At 45.7% G+C, this 26,421-nt stretch overlaps 2 protein-coding genes across 7 annotated transcripts in view; one reads left to right on the forward strand and one right to left on the reverse strand.

The window, feature by feature from the left end:
• Positions 1-6,943: 6,943 nt before the first annotated feature.
• sfr1 (SWI5-dependent homologous recombination repair protein 1) lies at positions 6,944-20,266 on the forward strand. Of its 6 annotated transcripts, none has more exons than XR_013498963.1 (6): positions 6,950-6,985; positions 10,937-11,050; positions 12,460-12,567; positions 13,270-13,710; positions 19,053-19,833; positions 19,924-20,265. XR_013498963.1 is itself a non-coding variant. In XM_078222994.1 (5 exons), exons 3-5 carry the CDS (start codon positions 12,469-12,471, stop codon positions 19,239-19,241), a joined length of 729 nt encoding a protein of 242 aa, XP_078079120.1. In that variant the 5' UTR covers positions 6,950-6,985; positions 10,937-11,050; positions 12,460-12,468; the 3' UTR covers positions 19,242-20,265. The 6 variants fall into 6 exon arrangements, 2 of the variants coding, with proteins under 2 accessions (XP_078079121.1, XP_078079120.1); XR_013498962.1 differs by having other exon boundaries at positions 19,053-19,824; positions 19,941-20,265; XR_013498964.1 differs by lacking the exon at positions 10,937-11,050 and having other exon boundaries at positions 6,948-6,985; positions 19,924-20,266.
• The window catches only part of cfap43 (cilia and flagella associated protein 43), a 146,393-nt gene continuing 140,086 nt past the window's right edge, over positions 20,115-26,421 (reverse strand). Inside the window, exons 35-38 of the mRNA XM_078224318.1 lie at positions 26,207-26,371; positions 25,616-25,696; positions 21,367-21,520; positions 20,115-20,462 (exon numbers count right to left, since the gene is read on the reverse strand). Of these exons, the coding sequence (XP_078080444.1) occupies positions 20,281-20,462; positions 21,367-21,520; positions 25,616-25,696; positions 26,207-26,371 (582 nt within the window). The 3' untranslated portion in view covers positions 20,115-20,280. The remainder of the gene's footprint in view (positions 20,463-21,366; positions 21,521-25,615; positions 25,697-26,206; positions 26,372-26,421) is intronic.

Genomic DNA, 26,421 nt, shown 5'->3' on the forward strand with positions numbered 1-26,421 from the left:
TTAATTCCCTTAAATGGTTAAAAATCTATCTATGTGTGACTTAAACACATTTAACGAGGTAGCCTCTACTGTTTCATTGGGCAGAGAATTCCAAAGATTCACTACCCTCTTTCCAGATGGTAGAGGTTGGGATTTGGAAGGTATTGTCAAAGGAGCCTTGGTGAGTTGCTGCAGGGTGTCTTGTATATTTTAAGGTTTATTTATTTATTAATCACAAGTCGGCTGACCTTGACACTGCAATGAAGTTACTGTGAAAATCCCCTAGTTGCCGCACTCTGGTGCCTGTTCAGGTACACTGAGGGAGAATTTAGCATGGCCAATGCACCTAACCAGCATGTCTTTGGACTGTAGGAGGAAACCGGAGCACCCGGCTAGAATAAATAAGAACTAGGAGCAGGAGTAGGCCATCTGGCCCCTCGAGCCTGCTCCACCATTCAATAAGATCATGGCTGATCTTTTTGTGGACTCAGCTCCACTTACCCGCCCGCTCACCATAACCCTTAATTCCTTTACTGTTCAAAAATTTATCTTTCCTTGCCTTAAAAACATTCAATGAGGTAGCCTCAACTGCTTCACTGGGCGGGGAATTCCAAGATTCACAACCCTTTGTGTGAAGAAGTTCCTCCTCTACTCAGTCCTAAATCTGCTTCCCCTTATTTTGAGGCTATGCCTCCTAGTTCTAGTTACACCCGCCAGTGGACACAACTTCCCTGCTTCTATCTTATTTATTCCCTTCATAATCCTATATGTTTCTCTAAGCTCTCCCCTCATTCTTCTGAATTCCAATGAGTATAGCCCCAGTCTACTCAGTCTCTCCTCATAAGCCAACCCTCTCAACTCCGGAATCAACCCAGTGAATCCCCTCTGCACCCCCTCCAGTACCAGTATATCCCTTCTCAAGTAAGGAGACCAAAACTGTACACAGTACTCCAGGTGTGGCCTCACCAGCACCTTATACAGCTGCAACATAATCTCGCTGTTTTTAAACTCCATCCCTCTAGCAATGAAGGAAAAAATTCCATTTGCCTTCTTAATTACCTGCTGTACCTGCAAACCAACTCCTTGAGATTCCTGCACAAGGACACCCAGGTCCCTCCGCACAGCAGCATGCTGCAATTTTTTACCATTTAAATAATAGTCCATTTTGCTATTATTCCTACCAAAATGGATGACTTCACATTTACCAACATTGTACTCCATCTGCCAGACCCTCGCCCACTTACTTAGACTATCTATATCCCTTTGCAGACTTTCAGCGTCCTCTGCACACTTTGCTCTTCCACCCATCTTAGTGTCATCTGCGAATTTTGACACACTGCACTTGGTCCCCAACTCCAAATCATCGATGTAAATCGTAAATAATTGCAGTCCCAACACTGATCCCTGAGGCACACCACTAGTCACTGATCGCCAACCAGAAAAACACCCATTTACCCCCACTCTTTGCTTTCGGTTAGTCAACCAATCCTCTATCCATGCCAATACATTACCCGTAACACTATGCACCTTTATCTTATGTAGGAGTCTTTGGTGCGGCACCTTGTCAAATGTCTTCTGAAAATCCAGATACACCACATCCACAGGTTCCCCATTGTCCACTGCACATGTAATGTTCTCAAATAATTCCACCAAATTAGTCAAACATGACCTGCCCTTCATGAACCCATGCTGCATCTTACCAATGGGACTATTTATATCCAGATGTCTCGCTATTTCTTCCTTGATGATAGATTCAAGCATTTTCCCAACTACAGAAGTTAAGCTAACTGGCCTATAGTTACCTGCCTTTTGTCTACCTTCTTTTTTAAACAGTGGCGTCACATTTGCTGTTTTCCGATCGGTGGGAACCACCCCAGAGTCCAGCGAATTTTGGTAAATTACCACGAGTGCATTTGCTATTTCTCCCGCCATCTCTTTTAGTACCCTGGGTTGCATCCCATCAGGGCCAGGAGACTTGTCTACCTTTAGAACATAGAACATTACAGCACAGTACAGGCCCTTCGGCCCTCGATGTTGTGCCGACCAGTGAAACCAATCTAAAGCCCATCTAACCTACACTATTCCAATATCATCCATATGTTTATCCAATGACCATTTAAATGCCCTTGATGCTGGCGAGTCCACTACTGCTGCAGGCAGGGCATTCCACGCCCTTATTACTCTCTGAGTAAAGAACCTACCTCTGACATCTGTCCTATATCTATCACCCCTCAATTTAAAGCTATGTCCCCTCGTGCTAGCCATCACCATCCGAGGAAAAGAGCTCTCACTATCCACCCTATCTAATCCTCTGATCATCTTGTATGCCTCTATTAAGTCACCTCAACCTTCTTCTCTCTAACGAAAACAACCTCAAGCCCCTCAGCCTTTCCTCATAAGACCTTCCCACCATACCAGGCAACATCCTGGTAAATCTTCTTTGCACCCTTTCCAATGCTTCCACATCCTTCCTATAATGCGACGACCAGAACTGTACACAATACTCCGGGTGCGGCCGCACATGAGTTTTGTACAGCTGCAACATGACCTCCTGGCTCCAAAACTCAATCCCTCTACCAATAAAAGCTAACACTCCGTACGCCTTCTTAACAACCCTGTCAACCTGAGTGCCAACTTTCAGGGATCTATGCACATGGACACCGAGATCTCTCTGCTCATCCACACTACCAAGTATCTTATCATTAGCCCAGTACTCTGTAATCCTGTTATTCCTTCCCAAGTGAATCACCTCACACTTTTCCGCATTAAACTCCATTTGCCACCTCTTAGCCCAGCTCTGCAGCTTATCTATGTCCCTCTGTAACCTGCAACAACCTTCCGCACTGTCCACAACTCCACCGACTTAGTGTCATCCGCAGATTTACGAACCCATCCTTCTACGCCCTCATCCAGGTCATTTATAAAAATGACAAACAGCAGTGGCCCCAAAACAGATCCTTGCGGTACACCACTAGTAACTGAACTCCAGGATGAACATTTCTCATCAACCACCACCCTCTGTCTTTTTACAGCTACAGTAAGAAGTCTCACAACACCAGGTTAAAGTCCAACAGGTTTATTTGGTAGCAAATACCATAAGCTTTCGGAGCACAGCTCCTTCGTCAGATGGGGTGGATATCTGTTCTCCAACAGTGCACTGTTGGAGAACAGATATCCACCCCATCTGACGAAGGAGCTGTGCTCCGAAAGCTTATGGTATTTGCTACCAAATAAACCTGTTGGACTTTAACCTGGTGTTGTGAGACTTCTTACTGTGCTTACCCCAGTCCAACGCCGGCATCTCCACATCATTCTTACAGCTAGCCAATTCCTGATTCAAACCGCTAAATCACCCTCAATCCCATGGGTCCATATTTTCTGCAATAGCTTACCGTGGGGAACCTTATCAAACGCTTTACTGAAATCCATATACACCACATCAACTGCTTTACCCTCATCAATCTCTTTGGTCACCTTCTCAAAGAACTCAATAAGGTTTGTGAGGCACGACCTACCCTTCACAAAACCGTGTTGACTATCCCTAATCAAATTATTCCTTTCTAGATGATTATAAATCCTATCTCTTATAATCCTTTCCAAAACTTTGCCCACAACAGAAGTAAGGCTCACCGGTCTATAATTACCAGGGTTGTCTCTACTCCCCTTCTTGAACAAGGGGACAACATTTGCGATCCTCCAGTCTTCTGGCACTATTCCTGTAGACAATGACGACATAAAGATCAAAGCCAAAGGCTCTGCAATCTCCTCCCTAGCCTCCCAGAGAATCCTAGGATAAATCCCACCCGGCTCAGGGGACTTATCTATTTTCACATTTTCCAGAATTGCTAACACCTCCGCCTTATTAACCTCAATCCCAACTAGTCCAATAGCCTGTATCTCAGTATTCTCCTCGACAACATTGTCTTTTTCCTGCGTGAATACTGACGAAAAATATTCATTGAGCGCCTCTCCTATCTCTTCAGACTCCACGCACAACTTCCCACTACTGTCCTTGACTGGCCCTAATCTTACCCTAGTCATTCTTTTATTCCTGACATACCTATAGAAAGCTTTAGGGTTTTACTTGATCCTACCTGCCAAAGACTTCTCACGTCCCCTCCTGGCTCTTCTTAATTCTCTCTTTAGGTCCTTCCTGGCTAACTTGTAACTCTCAAGTGCCCTAACTGAGCCTTCACATAAGTCTCCTTCTTCCTCTTCACTTGAGATTCAACTTCTTTAGTAAACAATTAAACCTTTAACCTCATTAACTTGCCCAACACGACCTCTTTCGTGATAATGATAGTTTCTAGGTTCTCACCTGCCATAGCCTTCATCTCATCAATTTTTGGCATGTTATTTGTATCTACAAGAGCAGGGATGTACTTCTGAGGCTGTATGAGGCTCTGGTCAGACCCCATTGGGAGTATTGTCAGCAGTTTTGGGCGCCATATCTAAGGAAGGATGTGCTGGCCTTGGAAAGGGTCCAGAGGAGGTTCACAAGAATGATCCCTGGAATGAAGAGCTTGTTGTATGAGGAACGGTTGAGGACTCTGGGTCTGTACTCGTTGGAGTTTAGAAGGATGAGGGGGGATCTTATTGAAACTTACAGGATACTGCGAGGCCTGGATAGAGTAGATGTGGAGAGGATGTTTCCACTAATAGGAAAAACTAGAACCAGAGGGCACATCCTCAGGCTAAAGGAACGATCCTTTAAAACAGAGATAAGGAGGAATTTCTTCAGCCAGAGAGTGGTGAATCTATGGAACTCTTTGCCGCAGAAGGCTGTGGAGGCCAGGTCATTGAGTGTCTTTAAGACAGAGATAGATAGTTTGATTAATAAGGGGATCAGGGGTTATGGGGAAAAGGCAGGAGAATGGGAATGAGAAAAAAATCAGCCATGATTGAATGGCAGAGCAGACTCGATGGGCCGGGTGGCCTAATTCTGTTCCTATGTCTTATGGTCTTATGGTCACCCAGAAGAAACCAACGCAGACACAGGGAGAATGTGCAGACTCCGCACAGACAGTGACCCAAGCCGGGAATTGAACCCGGGTCCCTGGCGCTGTGAGGCAGCAGTGCTAACCACTGTGCCACCCCCATGCCGCTGGCACTTCAATGGGGATGAAGTAGAAATGGTTGAGTGCTTCAGGTTTCTAGGTGTCCAGATTACTGACAACCTGTCCTGTTCTCTCCATGCGGACACTATAGTTAAGAAAGCCCACCAATGCCTCTACTTTCTCAGAAGACGAAGGAAATTTGGCATGCCCACTACAACTCTCACCAACTTCTACAGATGCACCATAGAAAGCATTCTTTCTGGTTGTATCACAGCTTGATATGGCTCCTGCTCTGCCCAAGGCCACAAGAAACTACAAAGGGTTATGAACGAAGCTCAGTCCATCACTCAATCCAGCCTCCCATCCATTGACACTGTCAACACTTCCTGCTGCCTTGGAAAAGCAGCCAGCGTAATTAAGGACCACAAGCATCCCGGACATACTCGCTTCCACCTTCTTCTGTCGGGAAAAAGATACAAAAGTCTGAGGACACGTACCAACTGACTCAAGAACAGCTTCTTCCCTGGTGCCATCAGACATTTGAATGGACCTACTTCGCATTAAGTTGATCTTTCTCTACACGCTGGCGCCTCACAGCACCAGGGATTCCGGCCAAGGTTGAAGAGTTTTTGCTGACATGCCAAATTTCCTTCGTCTTCTGAGAAAGTAGAGGCATTGGTGGGCTTTCTTAACTATAGTGTCGGTGTGGAGGGGCCAGGATAGGTTGTTGGTGATCTGGACACCTAGAAGCTTGAAGGTCTCGATCATTTCCACTTCACCCCCATTGATGTAGACAGGGGCATGTTCTCCTTTACGCTTCCTGAAGTCGATGACTATCTCCTTTGTTTTGTTGACATTGAGGGAAAGATTATTGTTGTCACATCAGTACACCAGATTCTCTATCTCCTTCCTATACTCTGTCTCATCATTGTTTGAGATCCGACCACTACGGTGGTGTCGTCAGCAAACTTGAAAATCAAGGGGAATTTGGCCACACAGTCACAGGTGTATTAGGAATACAGCAGGGGGCTGAGAACACAGCCTTGTGGGGCACCGGTGTTGAGGATGATTGTGTCACTACCATTCAGGATTTTATATACTTCAATCAAATCACTCTTCTAAACTCCACTGGAAACAAGCCCAGTCTGTCTGAAACATAAACAAAAAATGCTGGAAAATCTCAGCAGGTCTGACAACATCTGTGTATAAGAATAGAGCCAATGTTTTGAGTCTGGATGACCCTTTGTCAGAGCTGTTTGACCTGTCCTCATAACATAGATGCACAGGATAATCCAATGCAGTTTGTCAATCCAGGAAACTTTTCCTAAACCATCCCTCATGCAGTTTTTTCTATCTACTTTGTCCAGACCCTTATAATTTAGAATACCTTCATCTAATCTCCTCTCAGCATTCTCCTCCCAAGGTCAACAGTCCCAGCTTCTCCAACCTCCCCACAGAACTGAAGTTCCTCATCTCTGGAGCCATTCTCATGAATTACTTCACATTCTCACTTCATCTACCATGATCATTCCACCACTCTGTTTATGTCCGACATGAAGTCTATCATTATCATCCTCACAGCTCACAATATTTTGAAGTTTGGTGTCAATTGCCAATTTTAAAATTATGCTCTGTGCATTGAAGTTTAGGTAACATGTGCATCTATGCTAATTTGGATCAACAGTACTAAAAGTGACCAATTAGTTCATTGCTGTCGCTAGGATCTTGCTGCACTCAATGTTTCTCACATACCTCACAGTCAAAGTCCTTCAGTGGAGATGCTGGCCCGGTTGAGAGACGATGTGGAGATTTGTGAGACTTCTCACCAGGTTGAGGCACTACAGCCTGACTGCGCATGCGTCCCCTCAATGGAGACTACAACATCCAGGGTGCACCGCAGCTCCCGCGCCTGCGCGCACGCGTAGTGAGGAGGCTGCCCAGGGCGGGAGGTGAGTGTCCGAGCGGGAAACTAAAAACTGGATTAACGTTAAAAACCCGCCTCCCCTTCATTTAAAATCATAACTTTACCTCAGAATTTATTATCCTGCACTATCTCAGTACTGACCCTCTGACAGTGCGGCACTTCCTCAGCACTGACCCTCTGACAGTGCGGCACTCCCTCAGTACTGACCCTCTGACAGTGCGGCCCTCCCTCATCACTGACCCTCTGACAGTGCGGCACTCCCTCAGTACCGACCCTCTGACAGTGCAGCACTCCCTCAGTACTGACCCTCTGACAGTGCAGCACTCCCTCAGTACTGACCCTCTGACAGTGCAGCACTCCCTCAGTACTGACCCTCTGACAGTGCGGCACTCCCTCAGTACTGACCCTCTGACAGTGCGGCACTCCCTCAGTACTGACCCTCTGACAGTGCGGCACTCCCTCAGTACTGACCCTCTGACAGTGCAGCACTCCCTCAGTACTGACCCTCTGACAGTGCGGCACTCCCTCAGTACTGACCCTCTGACAGTGTGGCACTCCCTCAGCACTGACCCTCTGACAGTGCAGCACTCCCTCAGTACTGACCCTCTGACAGTGCGGCACTCCCTCAGCACTGACCGTCTGACAGTGCGGCACTCCCTCAGCACTGACCCTCTGACAGTGCGGCACTCCCTCAGCACTGACCCTCTGACAGTGCAGCACACCCTCAGCACTGACCCTCTGACAGTGCGGCACTCCCTCAGTACTGACCCTCTGACAGTGTGGCACTCCCTCAGCACTGACCCTCTGACAGTGCGGCACTCCCTCAGTACTGACCCTCTGACAGTGTGGCACTCCCTCAGCACTGACCCTCTGACAGTGCGGCACTCCCTCAGCACTGACCCTCTGACAGTGCGGCACTCCCTCAGTACTGACCCTCTGACAGTGCGGCACTCCCTCAGCACTGGCCCTCTGACAGTGCGGCACTCCCTCAGTACTGACCCTCTGACAGTGCGTCACTCCCTCAGCACTGGCCCTCTGACAGTGCGGCACTCCCTCAGCACTGACCCTCTGACAGTGCGGCACTCTCTCGGCACTGACCCTCTGACAGTGCAGCACTCCCTCAGCTCTGACCCTCCAATTCTGTTAAAACCTTTCAGTAAGTCATAAGTCGATGAACTAGAGGAAAGAATGCTCCCAGCTGAACAACACTGATACTAAGCTCAGTGAAAATGATTAACAAGAGCTGTGAGTTGTAGCAAACCTTTCACCTGCTGGTGAGGGAACGCAGGATGTTCACATAACAGCAGAGAGCTGCAGTAACTGAGTGTAAACGGACCTGCGGGTGACGATTGTCAGGATTCTCTCTCTGGTTCTGCTCAGTTTTTGCTGGGAATTTGCTGTGTTGAAAGTTTACACAGAGTCATGACTCTATGACTCTAATTGGGACAGTAAACTTTCAACATGGCAAATTCCCAGGGAAAACTGAGCAGAACCAGAGAGAGAATCCTGAAAGTTTACTGTCCCAATTGCCACATCTTTTCGGCACAGTGGTTAGCACTGCTGCCTCACAGCGCCAGGGACCTGGGTTCGATTCCTGGCTTGGGTCACTGTCTGTGTGGAGTCTGCACATTCTCCCCGTGTCTGCTTGGGTTCCCTCCCACAGTCCAAAAGACGTACTGGTTAGGGTGCATTGGCCATGCTAAATTCTCCCTCAGTGTACCCGAACAGGCGCTGGAGTGTGACGACTCGGGAATTTTCACAGTAACTTCATTGCAGTGTTAATGTAAGCCTACTCGTGACAATAATAAAATAAACTTTAAAATAAATAAACATGACCTGCTGGAAAGTGTGGGAGCATCAGGTGGAAATGGATTTGGAACCAACCATAGTGCCTGCTGTAGATGAATAGCCCACTTGCCTCTTAGTACAAACATGTGAATTAGCAACAGCTGTAGGCCATTCGGCTCCTCTAGCCTGCTCCACTATTTGCGAAGATCATGGCTGATCTGTTTGTGTTCCGAATTCCACATTTCTATTCTACCCCCCATAACTTTTGGTTCCCTTGCAAGAATCTATCTATTTTCACCGTGAAGATATTCAATGACTCCACCACCCTCTGAGGCAGAGAGTTTCAAAATCGAACACCCTTCTAGAGAAATAATTTCTCCTCATCTCTGCCCTATAAGGACAACCCTTAATTTTAGAACAGCGTGCCCTGGTTCTGGACTTGCCCACAAGAGGAAACATCCTTTTCACATCCACCTCGTCAACACCATTCAGGATCTTATGTAATTCAATCAAGTCACCCCTAACTCTTCTAAACTTTAACGGAAACAAGCCCAGTTTAACCTTTCCTCACAACAGCCCACTCATTCTAGATATCAGTCTAGTAAACCTCTGAACCGTCTCCAATGTATTTACATCCTTGCTTTGCAAATAAATAACATCCACTCTGAATTTTCAGAGGGTGTTGTTTAATAGGAGCAGGAGTAGGCCGTTCAGCTGGTTGAGCTCTGCTCTGTCATTCATTACAACCATGGCTGATCAGATGCTTTTTCTGCCCACAATTCCCATAACCCTTAAGTTATCTATCAATCTCTGTTTTAAACACACTCGGTGATTGAGCTTCCTCTGGGCTAGGAGAATTCCAAAGATTCACAACCCTCAGTGTAAAGAAATTCCTCCCCACCTCGATCCTGGGCGGTTTCCCCCTTATTTTGAAATTGTGCTCCCTGGTTCTAGACTCCCAATCAAGGGAAACATCTTACCCGCATCTACCCCTGTCTATTCCTGTCAGTATTTAGTAAGTTTAAATGAGACCTATGAGCTTGCTGCATCTGTATGTTAGCCTTCAGTGACTTATCAACAAGGACACCCAGGTCCCTTTGTACATCTACATTTTCTAATTTCTAGACTCTCAACCAAGGGAAACATCTTACCCGCATCTACCCTTGTCTATTCCTTTCAATATTTCGTAGGTTTGAATGCGATCCTTTTGTACATCGATACTTTCTAATTTCTTACCATTTAGGAAATACTCTGCAAATTGGTTCCTGTTATCACAGTGGATTATGTCACATTTTACCATAGTCTATTCTGTCTGCCGTGTTCTTGCCCACTTGCTAAGTCTGTCCAAATCTTCCTGTAACTGCTTTACATCTTCCTCACAACACACATTCCCGCCTAACTTTGTATCATCCACAGACTTGGAAATCATAAACTTGATTCATATTCAAAGAACAAAGAACAATACAGCATAGGAACAGGCCCTTCGGCCCTCCAAGCCTGCACCAATCCTTGTGTTCCTAACTAGACCATCCGTTTGTATCCCTCTATTCCCAGTCTGTTCATGTGGCTATTTGAGTTTACAAGCTTGAATGGTGATTTAATCAGGTTACCTAAAATGTTTTAGGGATTCAGTGGGATAGACTCCTCTGATGGAGGAGTCAATAATAAGTGGGTAGAATCTTAAAATGAGATTTAGGCCAGGGGGATCCCAGACTGCCGCCGCCGAATTCTACCGCCCCGCCCGCCACGGGAATCGGAGTGGGCGAGGAGCGGACAATGGGAAGGTCTGTTGACCTAGGGTGGGATTTTCCGGTCTCGGATCGAGCCATGCATGTTGTGACTTTCAGTGGAGTCACAGGATGAGATTTTGGGGTTGCAAGCTCTGAGGCTGAGACAGCTGTGGAGGGGCAATCTTGTCCAGGGGATGGGGCCTTTGACCATTGAGCAGGGAGGGGGGCGGGTGGTGAGGGTGCAGAGTAGTAACCTTTCATTATTAAAGTACACGCTCACTTTACACATTGGAAAATTGTCTTTTTGAAGTTCTGCTTTTTGTGAAAATATGAGACACATGGGCATGCATGTTGCAACACAGTCTCCGAACCTGACAGTGTGGTTAATATTACATATCTAATCTCTGATGTGACATCCGACACTGTTTGAATCTTTTCATTTTCCTCTTCATTAACAGGGACAGGAGCGCCACAGATAACTGTGAGCCAGAAAAAGATCACTGTCCTCACACAGGCAGCCTCAGTGTCTGCTAAACCTGCTCTGTCCTCTTTCCTGCAAACTGACAAGACAGGTAAAAAATAATCTAGCAGCTCACAGCAGCTACGGAGCCTGCCTGTGCACAACTTCTTCACCTGGCTTGCCCCCTTACAGCAAGCTACAAGCCAGGGAAAGATAAAATCACGTGCACACATTGTGGGAGCTGGTCCCAGGACTTTCCCGACAGAGTCTCAGCTCCACACCTGATATGGCCTCAGAACTCGTGACCTCGATCTTGTCCAGTGAGGGGGTCCTGACTCACGGTTTGGGAACCCCTGCTCTGTCAATTCCTTACGAATTCTTTTCCTTTCTGAAAGATAAAGCCCAGTTGCTCAATCTTTCCCAATGGGTGTAATCTCTCATTTTTGTTCCAGTTCCTGTAAATCTGTTCTGCACATTAGAACATAGAACATAGAACAGTACAGCACAGAACAGGCCCTTCGGCCCACGATGTTGTGCCGAGCTTTATCTGAAACCAAGATCAAGCTATCCCACTCCCTATCATCCTGGTGTGCTCCATGTGCCTATCCAATAACCGCTTAAATGTTCCTAAAGTGTCTGACTCCACTATCACTGCAGGCAGTCCATTCCACACCCCAACCACTCTCTGCGTGAAGAACCTACCTCTGATATCCTTCCTGTATCTCCCACCACGAACCCTATAGTTATGCCCCCTTGTAATAGCTCCATCCACCCGAGGAAATAGTCTTTGAACGTTCACTCTATCTATCCCCTTCATCATTTTATAAACCTCTATTAAGTCTCCCCTCAGCCTCCTCCGCTCCAGAGAGAACAGCCCTAGCTCCCTCAACCTTTCCTCGTAAGACCTACCCTTCAAACCAGGCAGCATCCTGGTAAATCTCCTCTGCACTCTTTCCAGTGCTTCTGCGTTCTTTTTACAGTATCTTGACTGGAATTGTGTGCTCCCTGACCAGACTGATCATGTCCAATGCAAGTTTAGCTTAACTTCTTTCAATTTCTGTTTCTTTGGAAATAAATGCTAGCTTAGTAAGTATTTGTAATTGCTTTGCTGGCATACAGTGATTTGTTCACCTGTCTTTTACATTGCTCTTTTGCACTTATTTGTTTAGGTGTTTTTCCTGCCAACATGCCTTACCTCACATTAATCTGTGTTAAAGGTCATTAAAAGTGCAAGTTTTCTAATGTCTTCTTGTATTGTGTTGCATTTTCCTCGGCGTTGGCTGTATGGCGGTACAGAGACGAGCTTTATTCTAAGCTACAGTCCCTGACATGGCAGGGCCTGAGATGAATTTGGGTGCCTGTGATGGTCAGTGTTCCAGTCCCCAGCAGCAACAACCCTCATTGTCAGCGAGCAGAAAGAAAGAGAGCATTTGGACAAAGCACTGAATGTGAAAAGGCCTCTATTTTTTGTTTTAGATGAATTTTAATTGACCTATTTCTGTGTTGTCATATTGTGAATAGGGTGCAAGAATGGAGAGTGAGAACTTCAGTTCCCCTTGTGGCTCTTTGCCGGATCGATCGGGACCAAACGTTCAGACCCCATCTCCCAGTAACATAGCAGCAAAAACGGTGAGAGTCAAGCACAGTGAAATCATTGGGCAGCTTGGAAGGGTCCTGAGGTTTGCAAGTCTGACATAACCACCTTCAGCACGTTTACTCAGTGCAGGTCTCACTCTGTCACCTTGCAGCTAATTGGGCTCTAGGTTTTCCCAGCAATCTTCCCAGTGGCCATTAGATTGTGTAAAATGCTGCATCGTGAGATCCTTCTGTTTTATTCTCTATCTTCTTTCTACCCTCACTTAATGATTCCCCACAAAAGCAGACAGTGCGGCCCCACCATGAGCAAATTGTATACATCAGCTTATTTCTACCCAATCTAACAGGATGCAGGAATTGAAGAAGCAAACTATTTACATTTCTGTAGTTCCTCAACATGTCCCAAAGCACTTCACATCCAATGAATACTTTTGAAGTCACTGTCGTTATGAAGGAAATTATAAAACATTGCTTAGGCCACAGATGGAGTATTGTGTGTAGTCCTGGTTGCCACACTATCGGAAGGATGTCTCCGCTCCCCCTCGCCGTCTCTCCTCCCCCCACCCCCCCCCCCCGACCTCGCTGACTAGAGAGTTGAGAATGCTACTGACGGAGCCATGACTGTCTGACGCACAGTGTGAGATGTTCGTTCAGATCAGTAGCAATGGTTTTTGAATTAAACATTGCAATCCAAGCTGCCCAGTATTGTTAATTTTGTTTTTCTCCCTCTGACAGCCTATGAGTGCCAATCTCCGAGAGCGGCTGAGGAAAACACGACGCTCCTTTAACTCTCCGTTCATAGTGCCAAAGAGGTTAAAGATTGAGTGTCAGAGTGAAGGTGGTGGAAGTACAAACCCTGACACTAATATTGGTAACAGCCACAGCCCTGGTGAAGCTTGCTGTGTTCGCGCTGGTGTGACCACAGGGACAGAGAGCCTTTGCAATAAGGTGGTGAAGGGACAGCCTGAGACGAGTACAACGGGGGAGTGTCAGAGATTTCACTGTACAGCCGCACAGACCATCCGCACACCCGCAATGTCTCCAAGCTCTAATAGTTTTCCTGCGACCACTGAACCGCAGCAGCTACTTGAGGAGAAGGAACGATTGCAGAGTAAAGTGAGAGAGAAAGAGGAGGTTCTTCGTCGATTGAAAATGGTTCAGATGTACAGAGCAAAGGTAGGCAGCTCACACTGTTTAAAACTGATTCCAGCTCACGGTCCACCATAACCCTTATCCCACATCGTGTTAATGCAGTGTTGGACCTGTGCTTCATTAAGCTGTTAGCATTGCTGCTCTTCCCCCGACTGAATTAACTTCCCTGGAGACTGCGAACATCTTCTGACACTGTTCCATGTCACCCTGGATTTGGTGCAGTTTATAATATGTTAGAGCAGAGATGGTGTCTTGTGTTAGATTCTTTATTTCTTCCCTCTCTCCCTCCCTCGTTTTACAGTTTCTGAAGGATTGGCATCATATGTCCTGCCGTGACCAGCTGGACTCCTCTCATTCCTCACAGCCCATCCTGTGCTGCAGTTTCCTTTGTGCCTCATGCTAGAAGCTGCTTTGCAGGAATGTGCGCCAATATCCGGACTCACTGAGCTGTCCCCTTCAGCACCCTGGTGTTTGGCTGTCCTGAGGCACATTCCAAGGTGCTACAGGCACCGGTGGATGGGATTAGCAATCAGCTTGCGGTGAATCTGAGAGGCTGACCGGCTGGATGAGTGACCTTCTCATGTTTGTGTGAATAGGCTCTAGGCAGTGTATGGCAGTTTCATCTCAGATGACTACAGGGCTCTCTACATGACTTTCCCAGTCCCACTCCAGTTATAGTGATCATGGTAGATCAGTAACTCACATTTGGCAATGATCTTTGATTTGATTTATTATTGTCACATGTATTGGGATACAGTGAAAAGTATTGTTTCTTGCGTGCTATACAGACAAAGCATACCGTTCATAGAGAAGGAAAGGAGAGAGTGCAGAATGTAGTGTTACAGTCATAGCTAGGGTGTAGAGAAAGATCAACTTAATACAAGGTAAGTCCATTCAAAAGTCTGACAGCAGCAGGGAAGAAGCTGTTCTTGAGTCGGTCGGTGCGTGACCTCAGACTTTTGTATCTTTTTCCTGACGGAAGAAGGTGGAAGAGAGAATGTCCGGGGTGCGTGGGGTCCTTGATTATGCTGGCTGCTTTTCCCGAGGCAGCGGGAAGTGTAGACAGAGTCAATGGATGGGAGGCTGGATTGCGTGATGGACTGGGCTTTGTTCACGACCCTTTGTAGTTCCTTGCGGTCTTGGACAGAGCAGGAGCCATCCCAAGCTGTGATACAACCAGAAAGAATGCTTTCTATCTTCACTATTACAGAGTAGCTGGTGCTGTCGCATTGCTGCTGCTGGCGTTGGTCTCCTGGCTGCAGTACATGTTATAATGGTGGGGAACTAATTTCACATTGAGCTATGCTGTACTCTGCGACCCCTGGGTGCCTGAAATTAAAATTACTCCATCCCCCAGGCCTGATCTTTCAACCCCTAATGGGCACAGAAGTTACACCAAATGCTAGAACAGTGACAGCAATGTTGGAGGTGTTTTTACTCATTTTTACGGGGAGGTCTTGCGTAAAGCTGTGGTCATAGTCCTGAAAATTGCAACTTTAAGCGAGATGACTTTTATGTGAATCATGGGTTCCCAACGGGTTCAATGTTAAAACCAGAGTTTGGTTCCTTGCATCATTTCTTGCTGCACTGTAAATGTTAAATACTGTACTGCACGTGTGCAGCATTGTGCATTCCTGGCTAAAATAACTTGCAGAATAAAATCTCACAATATAAAATATTGTCCAAGTTTTAAAAATTACAATGCTCACTAATATAACAAATATTATAGATTGATCAGGCACCACCTAGTGACAGAGGTTGGTCAGTGCAGCCAGCAGCTGAAGTCCTGACTATCTGCAGGGTGCAACTTGATGTGGAGATGCCGGCGTTGGACTGAGGTGAACACAGTAAGAAGTCTCACAACACCAGGTTAAAGTCCAACAGGTTTATTCGGCAGGAGCAGGTGGAGCCATGTCAAGCAGCTTTTAATGCTGCCCCTGGTCTGCACTCTAGGCAAGCCTACTATGGAGGATACAAGTAACATCCCAGAAATAGCTGCAAGGCAGGAATTGATAGGGAGGAACTGAAAATTCCAATTACCAGTGAAGTAGTGCTTCATAAATTGATGAAGCTGCAGTTTCACACGTCCTCGGGTCCTGATGGATTTCATCCTAGGGTCTTAATACAAGTGGCTAGTGAGATGGTTGATGTGTTGGTTTTAATAAGATTAGATTGCAGTTAGGAAGACAAATGCAATGTTAGCATTCATGACCAGAGGGCGAGAATACAAGAGTTTTAACAACACTAGGTTAAAGTCCAACAGGTTTATTTGGTAGCATCTCCACATCTAGAATACAAGAGCAGGGATGTACTTCTGAGGCTGTATAAGGCTCTAGTCAGACCCCATCTGGAGTATTGTGAGCAGTTTTGGGCCATGTATCTAAGGAAGGATGTGCTGGCCTTGGAAAGAGTCCAGAGGAGGTTCACAAGAATGATCCCTGGAATGAAGAGCTTGTCGTATGAGGAACGGTTGAGGAACCTGGGTCTGTACTCGTTGGAGTTTAGAAGGATGAGGGGGGATCTTATTGAAACTTACAGGATACTGTGAGGCCTGGATAGAGTGACGTGGAGAGGATGTTTCCATTAGTAGGAAAAAGTAGAACCAGAGGACACAACCTCAGGCTTAAGGAACGATCTTTTAAAACAGAGATGAGGAGGAATTTCTTCAGCCAGAGAGTGGTGAATCTGTGGAACTCTTTGCCGCAGAAGGCTGTGGAGGCCAGGTCATTGAGTGTCTTTAAGACAGAGATAGATAGTTTGATTAATAAGGGGATCAGGGGTTATGGGGAAAAGGCAGGAGAATGGGAATGAGAAAAAAATCAGCCATGATTGAATGGCGGAGCAGACTCGATGGGCCGAGTGGCCTAATTCTGCTCCTGTGTCTTATGGATAATAACAAAAACAATAAATGTAACTCCTTTATTCAAAAAGGATGGGAAAGTTCAGGCCAGTTAGCTTAACATCTTTCAGAGGGAAAAGGTTAACCCTCAAAGAACATAAAGAAAGCAGAAAAGAACCTAACAAGGAGTTAGGAGGGTTAGAGGGGCCATGAAATGTCTTCAGCAAACAGGATTAAGGAAAATACCAAGTCGTTTTATACGTATATAAGGAGCAGGAGGCTAGCTAGAGAAAGGGTAGGTCCACTCGAGGTCAAAGGACTGAATTTATGCGGGAATTGGAGGAAGTGGGTGAGGTCCTTAATGAATACTTTGCATCAGTATTCACAAAGGAGAAGGACACACATAATGGCTGTGAGTCTAGGGAGGGTTAAGTTGATATTCTAGGGCATATCGATATAAAAAAGGTGTTGTTGGGGGTTTTGAAAAGCATTAAGCGAGATAAGGCCCCAGGACCTGATGGGATCTATCCCAGAATACGGAGCGAGTCAAGGTAAGGTCTTGTACGAAATCTTTCTATCCTCTTTAGTCACAGGAGAGGTCCCAGAGGGCTGGAGAATAGCCAATGTTGTTCCTTTGTTTAAGAATGGCTACAGGGATAATCCAGGAAATTACAGACCGGTGAGCCTTATGTCAGTGGTAGGAAAATTATTGTTGTTTGCCCTTGTTCAGAGAGCTGCAGAGACTGGGTCATTAAATATGTTCAAGGCAGAGATAGACAGATTTTTGATCAGTCAGGAAATCAGGGGTGATGGGATAATTCGGGAAAGTGGAGTTGAGGATTATCACATCAGATCTCATTGAATGGTGGGGCAGACTTATTGGGCTGAATGGCCTACTTCTGCTCCTATGTCTTATGGTCACTGCCATTCAACATGATCATGGCTCATCCTCCATGTTGATGCCACACTCCCACATTCTCCCCATACCCCTTGATGCCTTTAGAGTCTAGAAATCTATTTCCTCAAATATATTCAGTGATTTGGCTTCCACAGCTTTCTGTGGTAGAGAATTCCACAGCTTCACCACCCTCTGAGTGAAGAGGTTTCTCCTCGTCTCAGTCCTAAATGGCCTGCCCCGTATCCTGAGACTGTGATTCCTTGTTTGAGACCCTCCAGTCAGAGGAACCAGCATTCCTGCATTCAATCCATTCAGCCCTGTCAGAATGTTATACCTTTCAATGAGATCCCCTCTCATTCTTCTAAATTCTAATGAATACAGGCCCAGTTGACAGAACCTCTCTTCATATGACAAGCCAGCCATCTGAGTAATGAGACTGGTGAACCTTTGCTGCATTCCCACTATGACAAATATATCCTTTCTTAGATAAGGAGACTAAAACTGCACGCAGTACTCCAGGTGAGGTCTCCCAAGACGCTCTACAGTTGCAGTAAGACATCCTTGCTCCTGTACTCTAATCCTCTTGTAGTGAAGGGCAACGTATTACCACTTGCCTTCTAACTGCTTGCTGTACCTGCAAGCTTGCTTTCAGTGACAGGTGTATTAGGACATCCAGGTCCCTTTGATTTGATTGATTCCTGTTTAAGAGTTATTCTGTGAGGAGAAATTGAGTAAATTGGAGTCTTTTAAAGTTTTATTTATTAGTGTTACAAGTAGGCTTACATTAACACTGCAATGAAGTTTAGAAGAAAGAGCGGTTTCTCATTGAAATTTGTAAAATGGGTTTGACATGACAGTGCTGACAGGTTCTTTCCCCAGGCTGCAGACTCTAGAATTAGGGAGCATGGCATCTGGATAAAGGATTGGCTATTTAGGACTAAGATGACAATTTTTTTCACACAATGGGTTGTGAATTTTTGCAATTCTCTAGCCCAGAGAGCTGTGGTTGTTCAGTCAGTAAGCATAGTCTGGACAGAAATCGATAGATATTTGAACACTGGAAAATGAACGATTAAGGTCGGAGAGTTGAAGCTGAAGATTATTCATTGAATGGTGGCGAAGACTGGAGGGGCTGTATGGCTGACTTCTGTTACTATCGATGCTCTGTAAGGTCCTTAAATCCCTTTGCTTCGGTGGATTTGAAGGTCTGAGAACAATCACAGTTGACTAAAACCTCTCAAACAATGAGAGTTCACTTTAGCTGTCACACTGTAACAGGACTGACTTAGATCTCAAAGTCCGAGTGGGCAGGCAAGGTTAAAATAGATACTATTGAGGGTGGAATTTAGCATGCTATTGCAGGGATTGGCTGATTCCTGGTGCTGTACCTTTAGATCTCATTGTAATCTAAAGTACAAGACTGGAAAATGTCAACAAAAATTTGATGTGATCCGCTTGATCCCAACTGAAGGAAATTATTCTTGTCCTTCTGTTGCCCTAGTACATTAATTAATTGTTGTTAAAGTCTGCTGTGTTTTCGACAAGTTCAAATATTTATTTGGTACGTCTCAGGCTGTGGCAAGGATTTGCTTGATGCTGACTGTGTGTTCTCAAATCTCTGTTTTACAGAATAACTTGGCAGAACTGGGGTCTCTGATAGAGAAATGGAGGAAGAGCAGCCAGTCTTTGCTATATGAACTTCAAGTGGCCCTTTCTACTGATATCAAACCAACTCTGACCCAGCTCATAGACAGCCTGGCAGTAGAGGATAAACTCCTGCATTATAACAGGCTTGAAGAGGACTTTATTGATGCATGAGATCGTTCTTATGGTGAGAATCCGCAACGTTGTTCACCACCTTATATTAACCCTTTCATTACCTTATAGCTCATCGCTTCCTGCAGTACAAGACATTGTTTTATTGTAAAGGCCTTGCTCCACTGGGTTACGTTGAATGTCCTTATCTTTTCAATCCGGTGGTGTTGTGTTTTCTCTATTGGCAAAGGGTGCAGCACTGTGGACATTTCAGCATCAATAATGCTACTTCCGTTTACCAATATGTGGTGAAGAAGGTGGTGCCTTGCCTGTTCCTTTCTCTCAGCCTGTTCCTTAGACTGACTCAGACTCAAACAATGAGTAGTGAAAAGAACATGTGAGCATTTTGGGAAGATGAGATGGGTATTGTGCAGCAAAGGAGGCAACAAAATAAAAGAATTATTCTAGTCAAAAAGCAAAATAACTGTGGATGTTGGAAATCTGGAATGAAAATGCTGGAAATATTGAGCTGTGGAGACAGAACGAGTACAGAAGCTCACACTAGCACATAAGACGTGGAGTTGCCGGTGTTGGACTGGGGTAGGCACAGTAAGAAATCTCACAACAGGAGGTTAAAGTCCAACAGGTTTATTTGGTAGCACGAGCTTTCGGAGCGCTGCCCCTTCATCAGGTGAGTGCATCTTGATCCGATTGGACTGTTGCTAATGGTACTCACCTAATGAAGGAGCAGCACTCCGAAAGCTCGTGCTACCAAATAAACTTGTTGGACTTTAACCTGGTGTTGTGAGACTACTTACTGTGACTAGTACACAAACAAGTGCTTGGCTTATGTAGAAAAGGTTTGTTCTGGCAGGGTAGAGCAAACCGTATTCATGTAATAAACTTCTCCTACACCAAGACTCAGACACAGTTATACATTCAAAACAAAATAAAACATCTTTATTTTTATGAATAGAAATTTTAAATTAAATCAACAACCAACCACTTGAGTTGTTTAGATTATTATTCAATCTCTGATGGAAAATTAAAAGCTTTAACTTTCTGGTGTGTGTTTTATTCCAGAGACAGCTGAAGGGAAAAGCTAATTGTAGGTGTATTGTGGTGCTTCAGCCAAGATGGGGAAGGTTTTCATCCGCTGTCTCTCTAACTCGGCTCTCAGGATAGCAATATCTTCAGCCTGGGTTCGGCTCAGTTCCATTAGCTTGTTGTGTTGTATCAAGTCCCTGAAGCGAGTGCGGACATCTTGATCTGATTGGACTGTTGCTAATGGAAAAAAGAAAAATTATCTTCTTCCATAGACTTATACTGAGAGTGAAACATGTAGCCTACATTGCTGGTTGAGATTGGATTGCTTGATACAGCAGAATGAATACTAATCAGAAAGCAGTCAGCATCTACTTTCCTCTGACATTTATTTCCTCTGTGCTTTACTGTCTTAGTGGCAGAACAGGATAAATCAGCACAGAGCAAACCGCCACCCCCAAACGGATAACTAGAAAGGCCTCCATTCAATTTACAATCAAAATGCTAAAATTAAATAACGTAAGCAGTTTCTGATTATTGAATCTCCATCCATCTGGGACAATCAGATTAGTACACGCCAATCCAGGGGTGACAATGCTGCCGATGATGGTGGGGGGTAGGAGGTCTCCCGGTTCACTGTCGGATCAGGGTGCCCGAGCGCTCTGAAGGCTGCTTCCGTGGCATACATGGACCCCTCCCCCCCACTGGCACAAAGCTCCCAGCTGTCAGAAAAACTGACTGAGTGCCGGAAGATTGCAGTGCTGAACCTGCCCAAAAGTCCAGTACAGAACACTCCCATTTTCAGACTCTTACGACACTTAGAATTTTGGGGGGAAGATTCTGCCTGCGGTGTTTATAAATGCCACTTTCCCATGTTCAATTTGTCCTAGAATCGTACACAGAGGGAGCCATTAGCACCTCATACTGGTGCCAATCCAATTAGGCCCACTCCCTGCCTCTTACTCTGCAGCCGTGCAAATGGTTACTTTTTCAAATATCCAAATCCTCTGGCACCTTGTGCACTTTACCAGCTGTTTGTAAACTGCTTGTTCATTTGTCCTGTGGTTCATATTCGGTTGATTGTGATTAAGTTTCGTTAACCCCACTGGTTTTACCAATCAACAACACATTGCTTTGAACTCACTGATCATCTCCTGGATATTTTGCCTTTCGCTGACGGAGATATGCTGTTCTTTCAGCTGTCGATCTATCACTTTCATCTCCCTCTTCAGCTGTGCAATCTTCTTCTCCAGATCTTTGATGATGTCCTGTTTCTTTTTAATAACTTTACTGTGGAACTAAGCACAAAGTGATTCAAGATGTCAGTATTCACGGGGGAGGTGCTGGATGATTGGAGGGTGGCTCATGTTGTTCCGTTGTTTAAAAAAGGTTCCAAAAGAAATCCGGGAAATTATAGGCCAGTAAGTTTGACGTCGGTGGTGGGCAAATTATTGGAAGGTGTGATAAGGGATAGGATCTACAAATATTTGGATAGACAGGGACTTATTAGGGAGAGTCAACATGGCTTTGTGCGTGGTAGGTCATGTTTGACCAATCTATTAGAGTTTTTCGAGGAGGTTACCAGGAAAGTGGATGAAGGGAAGGCGGTGGATGTTGTCTACCTGGATTTCAGCAAGGCCTTTGACAAGGTCCCTCATGGGAGGTTAGTTAGGAAGGTTCAGTCGCTAGGTATACATGGGGAGGTAGTAAATTGGATTAGACACTGGCTCAATGGAAGAAGTCAGAGAGTGGTTGTGGAGGATTGCTTCTTTGAGTGGAAGCCTGTGACTAGTGGTGTGCCGCAGGGATCGGTGTTGGGTCCATTGTTGTTTGTCATCTATATCAATGACCTGGATGATAATGTGGTAAATTGGATCAGCAAGTTTGCTGATGATACAAAGATTGGAGGTGTAGTGGACAGTGAGGAAGGTTTTCAAAGCTTGCAGAGGGATTTGGACCAACTAGAAAAATGGGCTGAAAAATGGCAAATGGAATTTAACGCAGACAAGTGTGAGATATTGCACTTTGGAAGGACAAACCAAAGTAGAACGTACAGGGTAAATGGTAGGACTCTGAAGAGTGCAGTTGAACAGAGGGATCTGGGAATACAGGTACAGAATTCCCTAAAAGTGACGTCACAGGCGGATAGGGTCGTAAAGAGTGCCTTTGGTACATTGGCCTTTATAAATCGGAGTATCGAGTATAAAAGTTGGAGTGTTATGGTAAGGTTATATAAGGCATTGGTGAGGCCGAATTTGGAGTATTGTGTACAGTTTTGGTCACCTAGTTACAGGAAGGATGTAAATAAGGTTGAAAGAGTGCAGAGAAGGTTCACAAGGATGTTGCCGGGACTTGAGAAGCTGAGTTACAGAGAGAGATTGAATAGTTGGGACTTTATTCCCTGGAGCGTAGAAGATTGAGGGGAGATTTGATAGAGGTGTATAAGATTTTGATGGGTATAGATAGAGTGAATGCAAGCAGGCTTTTTCCACTGAGGCTAGGGGGGAAAAAGACCAGAGGGCATGGGTTAAGGGTGAAAGGAGAAAGGTTTAAAGGGAATATTAGGGGGGGCTTCTTCACGCAGAGAGTGGTGGGCCTCTGACGGAAATCTTTGTCGCTTCTTTGGACACGGGTGAGGTCCCTGAGGATTGGAGGATAGCGAATGTGGTCCCGTTGTTTAAGAAGGGTAGCAGGGATAACCCAGGAAATTATAGGCCGGTGAGCTTGACGTCCGTGGTAGGGAAGTTGTTGGAGAGGATTCTTAGAGACAGGATGTATGTGCATTTAGAACGAAACAATCTCATTAGTGACAGACAGCATGGTTTTGTAAGAGGGAGGTCGTGCCTTACAAATTTGGTGGAGTTTTTTGAGGAAGTGACAAAAACGGTTGATGAAGGAAGGGCCGTGGATGTCGTCTATATGGATTTCAGTAAGGCATTTGACAAAGTCCCACATGGCAGGTTGGTTAAGAAGGTTAAGGCTCATGGGATACAAGGAGAAGTGGCTCGATGGGTGGAGAACTGGCTTGGCCATAGGAGACAGAGGGTAGTGGTCGAAGGGTCTTTTTCCGGCTGGAGGTCTGTGACCAGTGGTGTTCCGCAGGGCTCTGTACTGGGACCTCTGCTATTTGTGATATATATAAATGATTTGGAAGAAGGTGTAACTGGTGTAATCAGCAAGTTTGCGGATGACACAAAGATGGCTGGAATTGCGGATAGCGAAGAGCATTGTCGGGCAATACAGCAGGATATAGATAGGCTGGAAAATTGGGCGGAGAGGTGGCAGATGGAATTTAATCCGGATAAATGCGAAGTGATGCATTTTGGAAGAAATAATGTAGGGAGGAGTTATGCAATAAATGGCAGAGTCATCAGGAGTATAGAAACACAGAGGGACCTAGGTGTGCAAGTCCACAAATCCTTGAAGGTGGCAACACAGGTGGAGAAGGTGGTGAAGAAGGCATATGGTATGCTTGCCTTTATAGGACGGGGTATAGAGTATAAAAGCTGGAGTCTGATGATGCAGCTGTATAGAACGCTGGTTAGGCCGCATTTGGAGTACTGCGTCCAGTTCTGGTCGCCGCACTACCAGAAGGACGTGGAGGCATTGGAGAGAGTGCAGAGAAGGTTTACCAGGATGTTGCCTGGTATGGAGGGTCTTAGCTATGAGGAGAGATTGGGTAGACTGGGGTTGTTCTCCTTGGAATGACGGAGAATGAGGGGAGATCTAATAGAGGTATACAAGATTATGAAGGGTATAGATAGGGTGAACAGTGGGAAGCTTTTTCCCAGGTCGGAGGTGACGATCACGAGGGGTCACGGGCTCAAGCTGAGAGGGGCGAAGTATAACTCAGACATCAGAGGGACGTTTTTTACACAGAGGGTGGTGGGGGCCTGGAATGCGCTGCCAAGTAGGGTGGTGGAGGCAGGCACGCTGACATCGTTTAAGACTTACCTGGATAGTCACATGAGCAGCCTGGGAATGGAGGGATACAAACGATTGGTCTAGTTGGACCAAGGAGCGGCACAGGCTTGGAGGGCCGAAGGGCCTGTTTCCTGTGCTGTACTGTTCTTTGTTCTTTGTTCTTTTGTAGAATGAGCTGCCGGATAAAGTGGTAAATGCGGGGTCACTTTTAACATTTAAGAAAAACTTGGACGGGTTCATGGATGAGAGGGGTGTGGAGGGATATGGTCCAAGTGTCGGTCAGTGGGACTAGGCAAAAAATGGTTCGGCACAGACTAGAAGGGCCAAAAGGCCTGTTTCTGAGCTGTAATTTTCTATGGTTCTAAGTCAGTTATCACCTTTTCCTGCAGTTACTTTAGCAAACTGGCCAGGAGTTCCAGCTCCTGCTCGCGTTGGGTGAGTTTGACAATGGGAGCGGAAACTATCACGAGAAGTGCAAAGTGCGTTTTATGTCAATGTAAAGGCATGATGCGATTGCCCCCTCTCCCTTTCAGTGATGGCTGCATTGAATGTCGGGACATGATTAAAATACATTTACATATCATTATCAGGCCTGTATGTGAATCAAACCAGAACAATATGAAGCACAACTGGTCTCTGAAGGCATGCACCTTGCAAGCAGACCTCAAGCGCCTGCTTGACGTGCAGGTAGTGCTGGTGTGTGGGACACACACACCTGGGTAAACTGCATTGCTTGCGTTGCACTAGGCGGCCTTTAAAAATGGGACCCGGATCATCCAGTGGTTAGGTTGATGGTGGGGTGGGAGAATCAGAAACTGACCCTCATAATCCTGCGAGAAGTTTACAAGATTATGAGGGGCATGGACAGAGTGGATAGTCAAAAGCTTCTTCCCAGGGTGGAAGAGTCAATTACTAGGGGGCACAGGTTTAAGGTGCGAGGGGCAAGTTTTAAAGGAGATGTACGAGGCAGATTTTTTACACAGAGGGTCGTGGGTGCCTGGAACTCGTTGCCGGGAAAGGTAGTGGAAGCAGATATGGTAGTGACTTTTAAGGGTCTTCTTGACAAATACATAATAGGATGGGAATAGAGGGATATAGTTCCTGAAAGGGTAGAGGGTTTTAGTTGAGTCGGGCAGCATGGTCGGTGCAGGCTTGGAGGGCCGAAGGGTCTGTTCCTGTGCTGTAATTTTCTTTGTTCTCCAGTGATAAAATGTGGCACCCGTAACTTCAAGGTCAGCTCTCATTTTTCCTGTTGGATAATACCTCTCAATTGTAGCATGAGCTCTGGGTTCAGTGATGATGAAGATTGAATGCTGGTCAGAGTTGAGGGAGACCTATCCCTTTTTTGGACTGGCTATTTAAATCTCCTTTGCTTAGAGAGAGAGCTTTAAGAAGGTGAGGAATTTGCACCCCACCTCGCCTGCGGTCAGGTGAGACTGCCTTTCACTAGATAATCTAGTATTGATTACCTTCTCTTGACCTTCGACTGAGCGCTCCATTCCCATGATGTCTGCATTGATTTGTGTCTCATAATTAGCCTCTCTTAGATACTAGGAAAGAAAACAGCGTTAGTCAGCAAGAAGGAAAACACCTGGCCCTGAAAATCCTCATTGCTGCTTTTTGCTGCAGGAGATGGTTGTGTTATCCCTTCAGAGTTCCAGCTGGTTTGTTTTCTCATTGGTCATTGTCCTGTAAGATATAGTTTGAGAGACACCCTACATCCAGGTATACCTGTACCCTAGTAGGGTTAGGCAGCTCAAGTAGAATTTTCTTGGCAGGTCAGACATGAACGCCAGTGCTTATGGCTCCCAATCAGGAGAGTTTCCTGTTCCCTGGGGCCTCCCTGTTAGGAACATTTTCCCAGTCCCAGGGACTCCCAGTCTGGAGAGTTTCCCCATTTCCTGGAGGTTTGCGGCTGGGAACTCCCAGGACTCTGTTAGGCGGGTTTCCCAGTCCAAAGGAACTTCTTGTCAGGAGAGATTTCTCAGCCTTTGGAACTCTGTCTCTCAGTCAGATTTCCTCAGTCAGGTGAGATTTGCTGGTGTGAAGTTAGCCATTACCATCTGTGCCTGTTTGGTGATCCTCAGTTTCAGGATGTCCCGGATTTTGTTACGCAAGTCGTCCATCTGCATCAGCATCTTCCTGCACTCCCACTCCACCTGCACAATTTTCTTCCTGAAGTCTTTGCATTCCACCATACTGGCCACTTTCTTTTCTCCTAATAACTGAATAACAGTCAATAAATGGTGATCAGACACAAATCCCAGCCAGAACT

The sequence above is a fragment of the Mustelus asterias genome, chromosome 11 (assembly GCF_964213995.1).
Source record: "Mustelus asterias chromosome 11, sMusAst1.hap1.1, whole genome shotgun sequence".
Classification (NCBI taxonomy): domain Eukaryota; kingdom Metazoa; phylum Chordata; class Chondrichthyes; order Carcharhiniformes; family Triakidae; genus Mustelus; species Mustelus asterias.